Here is an 11295-nt window from a genome sequence, read left to right as displayed (position 1 = left end):
GGAATAATTCCAAATCTTTTTGACTTAAAAGGAACTTTTTATGACCCAGTCTGGGATTCTCTTGTTCTAAAGACAGTCCTGCAAGTTGAGCATGGATTGAAAGTAACGCAAGTTCACATTATGCATTCAAAATTTTGCCATCTCCAGTGCTATTGTTTGGAGATAAAAATATCCAGTGTTATTGTTTGGCTTCTTGAGATATATGGTACCAGGGAAGTCCGCACCTCCCCTCTGGTATTTAAAATCACAAATTTGATTTAGGGTACAGTCTCCTTTAGGGGAGGGATTGATTTTATATTACATGTTTGATTTTTGTGGCTTTGTTAGTAACCAATCTCAATTTAACCAGGTTTTAAAACAGCTTTCCCTCTTCCGATCTTTCAATATTGTTCAAAACACTACATTGAAATAATATAACTGATTTACAGTAGAAAGATACATAGAAAAGCTATCTCATGTACATTCAAACAAAAAAGCTTAGCAAGCTTCCAATAAGCCCTCTCACAGATAAATTACAAAAGGTGCAATAGCCACCATTTCCAACAGTGAACAAAACCCACCAGGCCACCAGCAACTGGTTTGGGGTGCCCATTAATTGGTCTTTATTGCCTCTACAATAGATATATACCAGAAAAAAGGAGAGAGGGAAAGATACATATATATACCAGCAATTACTCGCTAAGACCAGAACCAACAGGACTGATCCTCAACCAGAAATCCGTAATTACAAGAATTTGCAGGTGGGTCCAAGTATAGGCCATCTTCAAGCTTTGGGAAGTTGTAAGCAGGAGGAAATAGGCCCTTGCTCAAGTTATCTTCTTCATCCTGTGATAGATCTGACTGGTCCGGTTCAAAACCAGGAGAAGAATCAGCAGGCTCCAAAAGAGAAGAGTGGCCTGCATCAGTAAAATGCGGGCTGTCGGAATCAAAGACATCACTGTTGGCTGAACTGACATCTTCCTGTTTACAGACTACTGTAACACTAGGTGTTTTCTCCTCTGATGCTGGATTAGGAATGGATATCTGAGATGGTGGGTCAGATGGTTCCTTGTGATCAGAGGTTTGGGAGCTTAGCTCTTCCTCTTTGAGGAGCAGCTTGTCTGTGAGGAAGAGAACCTGTAGAAAGAAAAAGTTTCAATCAAAGCACTTAGAGAAAACATACATATGTTAGCACTATTCAAAGAGGAGTTTCTGTCTCTAATCAGAATTACCTCAGTTTTAAGTTTGTCCTTCTCCTGGAGGAGGTTCTCATAGTCAGCCTTGAGGCCATTGTAGCTTGCCTTAAGAGCTTCATAATCCTTCTCCAACTGCTTTGTCTTCCACCGAGCTCGCCGGTTTTGAAACCAAATGGCAATTTGTCTAGGGTTCAATCCAAGATCTTTTGCAAGCTGGATTTTCTTCTCTGGCTCAAGCTTATTCTCCACCTCGAAGCTTCTCTCAAGAAACTGGACTTGGTTTGCTGTAAGCCGTCTCTTCTTTTCAGGTTGATGAAAGCATTCATCCAAGTCTTCATCACAATTATCTTCCTGCTCAAGGGACCGGAAGAAAGACTTGTCTGGTTGGTTTCCTCCACGAACATTCTCAAAGCTGACCATTGCACTCGAACCTAAAGTAGTCACCAAAAAATTAAATGAGCAATGTAATCAAATATCAAATCAGAAACATCATTAATGACCACTCCTTAAAATTGCAAGAGGTGACAATGATATGTTCCTAATAAACCTACACATACTCTCCCCACAAACAGGTATTCTTCATTCACAAAAATCCATCTAAAACAGGTAAGTTTGGCAGGTCATATCACTAGCCTTAAATGGCCAATTGTAAAAGGGACTTTGAGCCTTGAGGTATTCTTAAACTCATCTGTATGTTCGTGTATAAACTGCAAAGATTGGTTTTTTGGTGCAAAGTCAGAAACTAATTAGGCCTCATGAAACATAAACGATAAACAAGCCACCAGCCCATCTGATTCACGGACAAGTAAAATTCCAATATAAGCAAAGCCAGATCAACTGACTAAACAGAAAATTTTTCCATGAAAAATAAATACCAACCGAAGAGACAAGAACCTCAAACTTAGCAATTCAATTTGACTCGCATATAGTTCTTCAATTGACACTGAACCATATATAGAACAGGGTGACAAACCCCAGTGTTTTATAGTCTATTTTCCTTGAGAAACTATGAAATTTGGCAATTCTGCAGTGAACTAAGCTGACTCCATCCTCAAATTAAACATTAACATACCAAGTCACCCTTTAAACTACATAAACCTAAAGCAGTATAAATCCCCAAAAACCAAGATAGTTGCCGAGAACATACACAACATTAAATGGAAAAACAAAACTGCAAATTTTATATAAGGTAGTAACAAGCCGGTAGAACGAACAGGAAATACGTGTATTCATCAAGTAGAAATAAATGCTCGAAACCAACTAAAAGAAGAAATCAACACAAACCCATCAGATAAAATAGGTTCTTGAACAGAATAGAAAAAAATCTGTTAGCGAAACAGAAGATTATAAACAAAAGATAAGAAACAGTTTAAAACCTCCATTTAATAAGAAAGAAGAAAAAACAAAAAACACAGAACACATATATCTAGTGAAAATTTATAACTCAAACTAAAGAAATTAGAAATAGGTAAGCAACACAAAATTTTGGTTAACAAAAATAAAGGGAATTACGAAAGATTACCATGTAAAGGAGAAGAGGTAGAAATTAAGAGAGCTTCAAGAGACTGTGAGGAGTAAGGATTCCCTTGGTTTTGAAACATAACGGTCATGTTATTAGAACCGCCAAATGCCCGTCCACCCGCCATGGCAAACTATCAGTCCTGAATACGAATTCCCGGAATTACCTCAAACGGTCATGATACCAACCTTGATCTCTACGGCTTATGGCGGAAGAAGCTCGTGATGAAGATCACGGTGATATCAGAAGTGTGACAGCAGGGGTAACTCACACCCATCACTCAGAAGAAGATGAAGAAGTTAACGGCGTTGAGGAAGAAAGAAGGCAGAGATCAGTTTGGGAACGAAGGAGGGAAGGAGAGAGAGAGGCAGAGAGAGAAACTGAGAAAGAGAGAATTTCTTCTGTGGTTGGGTGACCTTTGAAGGGGTTATAAAGTTCAGCTCTATGAGAGAGTTTAATGTCAATTGACTATAATACCCCTAGAAAAGCGGAGAAAGCTCAAGTAAATCTGAAATTTTCTTTTTTTTTTTGGGGTTTTTTGAAAAAGGAAAATCTTTGTATTCTATGGGAAAGTACATTGGTATCCCTTTCTCAAAATCTCACTTTCACAATATGGACTAAAATCGATTATGGTTCATTTTCAGTGTGATGTTATTTTTTTTATTTTTTTTTTATTTTTAGTGTGCAAGTAATTTAGGGACACGTTACCACCTTCCTATCTCATCAATTGAAAAGACAAAAAAACGAAGAAGAAAAAGAGATCCCCATGCTGGAAAAGCAACTATTTTCCACATGTGTACAAGTTAATTGAGACACACAATGATAATGAAATATATGTAATATAATAACTGATACATCCAATATTCACCGGGCCTACCAACGACCGCCACGTGTCACAGACGACCCGCCCCATAGCCAGGGGGAACGAGCCGGAGTCCCGGCCCACTCGGGCGGCCACTACTCGGGCGCGGCCACACATCGGGCGCGGCCTCACCCGGCAGCCTCCTCACCCGAGGCGCCCTCCTCACCTAGGCACGGCCTCCTCACCGACGCGGCCTCACCCGACGCGGCCTCCTCACGAGCGCGGCCTCCTCACCCGGGCGCGGCCTCCCAGCACCTCCTCACCGGGCGCGGCCTCCTCACCCGAGCGCGGCCTCACCCGGGCGGGGCACACTGCACCCAGCTTTCTGACATCGTGGGCACGTGAGGTGGGGGCCACCCATCTACGACCCTTCGTATCGCTAAGACTCATGTCACTACCAGGACTCTAGACCGCCGCTTAGAGTCACGTCATCCAGGCGATTCAAGCACCAGGCGTTATCACCACACGCGGTATCTATCCACCAAGGATCCCGATGCCACCAGGACACTCCCTCCACGGGGAGATGACCAATCGAGGATAGAGCCCGTTACCCGGGGCCTCTATCCACTCAAGCACAATCGTCAATCAAGCGGGGACTCTCCACACCGCCATATGCTACTATAAAAGACAAGGTACACAACCCCATAAGGGACATCTAAACTCATCTTGAATAATCACTATTCATCTATTTGCGCCGGAGATCTAACTTTGGCATCGGAGAGCCCTAGGCGGGACCACACCGGTTCTCTCGTTGACCCCCTTTGGTCCACTTGCGGTGGCGGCACTCGCGGGACCGCTCGGCGATTTCTTGGCGATTGGCGCCGTCGTGGGAGCAGCGCTAGCCATTACGACTACTAGCTCGCTTCCATACTCATTCAATGGCACGAAGGAAGACTACCACCACCAACAACGGGCAAGGAATGGATCACCACCCCGAGTGCTCTCGCCGCGAGCCAACGACCAGGACCATGTCCCTCGGAGGAGGAGATCCCCCTTAATGACCGATTCGTGATCGCGAGCCCAACAATGGCGAGGCCAACGATGTGGTGGTGGAGGTGACACGACCCCAATGCTCCGGCCAGCGTGGGTCGAGATCAGCGACCGCAACGACGGATCCTCGATGAACAACGACTCTTTCGAGAATACCTGGCGCGGCGTGCGACATCTCACCGTCGGAGGACTTCACCGGCGGCAAGGGTGGAGTCCATACCTCAACAAGAGCCAAACCCTAGGAGATCATCTCCCGGGCGCGAGATCGAGAGAGACTTGCGCGACGGGCAACCCCCACTCCGCGGCGGGGAGCCTTCCCGCATCCCGGGAGAACAAGAGACCTCTCGCCACGGTCGAGCGTGGGAGGGCGCCAACACCCAAGGCGAGGTGTCTAGCCCGCGAGATCGGTCCGGAGGTCCGTGTTTGACGGACGGCTGGAAGAAAGTCACATACCACGGCGAAGCCGGACCTACGAGAAGAAAGCCCCTCACCTTCACGCGGGGTTCATCACGGCATGACCATTCACCATCCCGCCAACACTCAAGGCGGGAGGGGACATCCGAGAGAGCGTGAAGCGGGGTCGCGCGAGCGTCCGGCTAGGCGTGGGGCGAGACAAGGGACGAGGAGCTCGATCAAAGACTCCGCGACCTGGATGAGAAAAGCTGGAAGGGTTGAAGAAGCGAGACCAAAGCGAGACACATTCCATACGGACAACACCCCTTCTCGGCGAGAGATCATGTCGACCACACTACCTTCCGAGTTTCGACTACCCACCTTTGAACTCTACGATGGTACCATGACCCTAATGACCACATCAACTACTTTAATGGCATGATGACGCTGTATGGGGTCGGACGTGGTATCTGTCGGGCATTCCTGCGTCCCTCAAGGGCGAGCCACATCATGGTTCTCCAGGCTACGACCGAGATCTATATGCTCGTTCGCGAGCTATGCGAGCGATTCGTCACCCGTTTCCAAAGCGCGTCAAGCGAAGAAGACCACCGTCAATCTACTAAGCGTGGTACGAGAACCCGGGAATCTCTCGGGGAATACGTTACCGGGTTCACCAAGGAGTCCACTGGAGGTTCGAGACTTGGATGACCGGACACGACATGCAGCCCTAGCGGGGAGGTATTAGGGACTGGACTTGATCAAGGACTGGCACGTCATGAGACCGAGGACTATGAAAGAACTCCTGGAGCGGTGCAACGAGTTTGCAAATATGGCCGAGTACTACAAGCTAGAACAAAAATAATCGAGGCCAAGCCACGGGACAACAAGAGGTCGGCACACGATGACCGCAAGAGAGTAAGAGGTCGAGGGGGCGCGACAAGAGAAGAGCGACCGCCCATCTAGGAGGACGACCGCCGCCCGAGAGAGAAGCGAGAGGCAAGCACCCCGAGTTCACACCGCCGAACACCACCGAGTCCCGGATACTCATGCGAGATCCAGGGCCGTGACCTACTCCATTGCCACGACCCATGCTAGCGGCGCCGGAGAAGCGAAACCTAACAAATATTGTCTCTTCCACAAAGAGAATGGGCACGACACGAGGAGTGCTATCAATTGAAGAGAGAGATAGAACAAGCGGGTAAGCGAGGAAGCTTGAACAAGTATGTGAAGGGGAGACGTGACAACCGCTCGGGGCCAAGGAGATAGAGGTCGCGACGGAGGCAGTGGAGCCGAGGCGAGAAGAAAGAAGAACGGTCGAGAGAGGGCCGCCCGAGAAGAGCGGAGAGATGCCCCGAGAACCTAGTGGCACCAAGGGACCTCCTATCCTCACCATACTTGGAGGACCAGGGCAAGAGTCCACGGAAAAGCTAAAGCTCATGCCGAGGTTCGTGGGAGTGGCGGAGAAGCCCGGCAAAGATAGCCAAGGCGGGCGGTGATCTCCTTCTCGGATGAAGACACTGGAAGGACTAAACTTCCCGCATGAAGATGCCTGGTAGTACAGGTGGAGGTAGCCAATCGACACTACACGAGTGCTTGATAGACACGGGCGTCCGTTGGCGTACTCTCCTTGGGCGCCTATCGACAATTCGGGTTCGGGACGACCGCTCAAACCGAGCCCACTTATCTCCATGGATTCTCGGTGCCACCGCCTCCATCAGTACCATAGAGCTACCGTCACCTTGGGGTACACCCTCAACAAGTAACCATCATGGTAAATTTCATGGTAGTCAAGTCCGTGGTGTCCTTCAACGGCCTCTTAGGGCGACCATCAGCGCGACCCTTAGAGGAGTCATATCACCACTTCACTGAAGATGAAGTTCCCCACGAGAAGGGTAGGCGAAGTCAGGAGATCGAGAAGAAAGCAAGGGAGTGCTACGCCACCTTCATGAAAAAGAATAATGGCAACACCGTGGAATGGCACTCTGCCTAGAGAGCATGATCGGTGACCGAGAGAGATGGGCGAGAGAGAAGGGAAAGCCGGTGGAAGACCTCATCCCATGGCCCCTCGGCCGGGATGACCCCTCCAAGGTCGTTCGAGGTCGGCTCATTGCTAAGCAAGGAAGCGAGAAAGAAGGGCTTGGACACCTCCTCCAGCGAACATGGATGTCTTCGCATGGTCGACCTCGACATGCCGGAATACCACGTTCCATAGCGGAACACCGACTACATGTCGACCCTACCGGGAAGCCCGTTCAACGAGCGGCGTAACTTCGCCCTCGGCCGACAAGCGGCAATCAAGGAGGAGGTCGAGAAGTTAAGCCGATCGGGGTTCATCGAGAAAGGAGAAGTTCCCAACTGGCTCGCCAACGTGGTCATGGTACCAAAGCCAAGTGGGAAGTGGAGGATGTGTGTCGACTACACCGACCGAACAAGGCATGCCCAAAAGATGAGTACCCACTGCCCGGATCGACCTGCGATCGACGCCACCGCCCGCCATGAGATCTTGAGTTTCATGGACGCCTACTCGGATACAACCAGATCCTCATGTATGAGGATGATGAGTCTTACACCGCATTCGGACGGACAAAGAGAACTATTGCTACAACGTCATGCCGTTCGGGTTAAAGAATGCGGGGGCCACCTATCGAGAGAATGGTCAACAAGATGTTCGAGGAGCGGATCGGGCGCAACATGGAAGTATATGTGGATGACATGCTCGTGAAAAGCGTCCACACCAACCAACACGACCGACCTAGAGGAAGCATTCACGATGCGAGGAGGAACCGGATGAAGCTAAACCACGCAAAGTGCGCCTTGGTTAGCGTCGGGGAAAATTCACAGGGTTCATGGTCTCGGTCCGTGGAATAGAAGCCAACCCATCCAAGATCAAGGCCATCCAAGAGATGGCACCTCCTCGAACAGTCGGGGAAGTGCGGAGGTTGAATGGAAGGGTTGCCGCCCTTTCCGGGTTCGTGTCACGATCGGGTGATAAGTGCTTACCATTCTTCAAAACATTGAAGAACCTCCAGAAGCCCTAAGGACTTCACATGGACGGAAGAGTGCCAAAAGGCGTTCGGAGAATTGAAGGAGTACCTAGAGAGCCCACCCTTGCTTGGCGGCCGGAACCTAACGAAGAGTTGCGGCTCTACCGCCGCCACCCTGTCGCGGTCGGCGCATCTTCTTGAAGGAAGAAGACAAAGTCCGAGGCCTATCTACTACGTCGGCCATGTCACGATCGATGCGGAGACCAGGTACACTAGGATCGAGAAGGTAGCCTATGCATTGGTAATGGCAGCCAGGAAGCTACGACCATACTTCCAAGCCCATACCATCACGATCCTCACGAGACCTACCCTTGAAGAAGATATTGCACAAGCGGGACGTCTCGGACGATTGATAGCATGGGCGGTGGAGTTAAGTGAGCATGACATCGAGGTTCCAACCAAGGACAGCCATCAAAGGCCAGGCTCTTGCGATTTCATTGCGAGTGTACCCGATCGAGATCGAGTCACAAGCGGGGAGCCGAAGAGAAGGATCACGGATCGTGGGACATGTTCGTGGGCCGGGTCGAGCAATGCGGCGGGAAGCGGCAGGCTCATATTAACCAGCCCAGGGATTTCGTATCCAATATGCTCTCGGTTCACCTTCCAAGCATCCAATAATGAAGCGAGTACGAGGCATTACTAGTTTGGACTCCGGGTGGCCAAAGCCATCCAAGTCACACACCTATCCACCGGAGCGACTCCCGGCTCGTGGTGAATCGGGTGAATGGAGAGTATGAGGCAAAAGATGAGAGGATGGCATCATACCTAGCACGCGCTCAAGCATTGATCGAGGTTTCGAGAAGTTTGAGATGGTTCGAGTTCCCGGGAGGAGAACGCCGCGCGATGCCCTATCCGAGGCTAGCCAATGAGGAACTCCGAAATTTGGCTAGCGCGATCTATGTGGAGATCTGCATGAGCCAACGTATAAGGAAGCGAGTTAACGAGATCACGGAGGGACCTAGCTGGATGGACCCTCTACTCAACTACCTCGAGCGATGTCTTACCGGAAGACAAGGCCGAAGAAGGAAGATCGGGATGAGAGGCTGCAAAGTACACCGTCCTAGACGAGTGCTTGCCGGAGGGCAACAACACCACTACTCGGTGCCTAGGACCCAAGGGGGCGAGTACGCCCTAGCCGAAGTCCATGAGGGGATATGTGGAAGCCACATGGGGGGACGAGCCTAGCCTACAAAATCCTCCGCCGGGGACTATACGGCCACGAATGCAAGAGGAGGCCATCCAATATGCCAAGAAGTGCGAGCAATGTCGGTTGTTCGCCCGATACCATCTACCCGCCACCAAGTGACATCAATCCTCAACCCCATACCTTTTGCCATGTGGGGACTAGACATCTTAGGCAACTTCACGCGGCACCAGGAAACGAGAAAGTACACAGTGCGTCGTGATCGACTACTTCACCAAGTGGGTTGAAGCTAAACCCTTGGCCAAGATAACGAGACAGAGATGGAGAAGTTCGTCCGCGGCGGCGTCATCTATAGGTTCGGTACCACGGATCCTCGTCTCGGACAATGGAAAACAATTCAACAACCCTAAATTCCAAGCATTACATCACCGCTACAACATCGACTATCGGCTGTGTCGGTAGCATACCCACGAGCCAATGGTCGGGTGGAGGTCACCACGAAGCTCTTGGAAGGAGTCAAGAAAAGGCTAGAAGGAGCCAAAGGCAAGTGGGTAGAAGAGCTACCAAGCGTCCTGTGGGCATACCGAACTACGATACGGACACCCACGGGAGAGAGCCCATTCCGCCTAGCATATGGCCTGAAGCATTGGCGCCGGTAGAGTCTGCGCTATGTCCCATAGGGTTACGCACTTCAATGAACGCACCTATGTCGCGAGGTTGCGGGCAAACCTAGACTTTATAGATGAGGTCCGCGAAGAGCACTACTAAGGAGCGTCGCCTACCGACAGCGTCTTGCCGGTACTATAACGCCAGGGTCAAGGAAAGGCTATTCCACCAGGGAGATTTAGTACTACGGCGGGCAAGGGCATCGCACCCACGAGAGGCGGGAAGGCGTCACCCAGCGGAAGGACCCTACATAGTCTCAAGCGGATACGCCCGGGGACTTACCGCAGAAGACTCCGGGGGCAAGAAGGTAGACCGTGCACGGAACTCGAGAACATCTAAAGAAGTACTACCGGTAGAAGCATAGCGGTAGTGGTAGTGATAACGAAGCGATGCGATAGGAGTAGCGATGAAGCGACATCAATGACAATGTGAATTTCGATCAAAATAAAGAAATGTTGCAAGAATACTTGTCTTCTCCTACCACTCAATCGAATCACGGCCACTACATTAAGGCGAGACACCAACACCGAGGCTTCGTGCCTAAGGCAACATGCCAACATTGAGGCTTCAGCCTAAGGCGACATGCCAACATCGAGGCTTCGTGCCTAAGGCGATATGCACGGGCGTCTATGCCAACATCGAGGCTTCGTGCCTAAGGCGATATGCCAACATCGAGGCTTCGTGCCTAAGGCGATATGCCAACATCGAGGCTTCATGCCTAAGGCGAGACGCCAACACGAGGCTTCGTGCCTAAGGCAACATGCCAACATGAGGCTTCAGCCTAAGGCAACATGCCAACATTGAGGCTTCAAGCCTAAGGCAACATGCCAACATCGAGGCTTCGTGCCTACATCGATTGCTATGCCAACATCGAGGCTTCGTGCCTAAGGCGATATGCCAACATCGAGGCTTCGTGCCTAAGGCAACATGCCAACATGAGGCTTCATGCCTAAGGCGACATGCCAACAACGAGGCTTCAAGCCTAAGGCAACATGCCAACACGAGGCTTCATGCCTAAGGCGCCAAGCCACCATTGAGGCTCTACGCCTAAGGCGTTAACTATAAAGGGTCGAGAGAGCATCAACGCGCAAATAATCACCAAGAGACAAGGCAATCAAAGAAAAGCAAAAGCGATCACATAGAAAAGTCATAGTAGTTACAATTCAAGTTCAAAAAAGAAAAAGGTGGAGACGTCTACGAGGATCGGGACAACGTAAAGTCAATGGATCACGAGTGGTGGGTCACCTCGACCCAGTGGAGACATCATGTCCGCCTCGGGAGGGCGTGCGGCGCACCCCCTCGGCGGGGCAGCCTCCACCTCGACACCGGAGCGCTCTCCACCCAGTGCACCGGAGCGCGCGGCAAACTCGAGAGAACCCCGAGACGAGAGAAGTCATAGTCGGGGTCACCTCCAGGACACAAGCGGCTAAGTCCGGACCCCTCCCTCATAGGCGGGCTGAAGCTGCGCGATGACGTCGAGAACGAGAGGATGCACGGAACTC

The 11295-nt window shown here is 50.4% G+C and overlaps 1 protein-coding gene across 2 annotated transcripts; it reads right to left on the bottom strand.

Moving 5' to 3' along the window:
• Positions 1-453: 453 nt before the first annotated feature.
• On the bottom strand, positions 454-3075 carry LOC122671699 (homeobox-leucine zipper protein HAT5-like). Of its 2 annotated transcripts, none has more exons than XM_043869076.1 (3): positions 2698-3075; positions 1212-1606; positions 454-1116 (listed from the first exon to the last, which is right to left on the bottom strand). In XM_043869076.1, exons 1-3 carry the CDS (start codon positions 2819-2821, stop codon positions 679-681), a joined length of 957 nt encoding a protein of 318 aa, XP_043725011.1. In that variant the 5' UTR covers positions 2822-3075; the 3' UTR covers positions 454-678. The 2 variants fall into 2 exon arrangements, with proteins under 2 accessions (XP_043725011.1, XP_043725012.1); XM_043869077.1 differs by having other exon boundaries at positions 1212-1608; positions 2733-3075.
• Positions 3076-11295: the final 8220 nt, after the last annotated feature.

The sequence above is a fragment of the Telopea speciosissima genome, chromosome 8, assembly GCF_018873765.1.
Source record: "Telopea speciosissima isolate NSW1024214 ecotype Mountain lineage chromosome 8, Tspe_v1, whole genome shotgun sequence".
NCBI lineage: Eukaryota > Viridiplantae > Streptophyta > Magnoliopsida > Proteales > Proteaceae > Telopea > Telopea speciosissima.
Note: the sequence above shows the minus strand (reverse complement) of the source record. Positions and strands in the feature narration are given on the sequence as shown.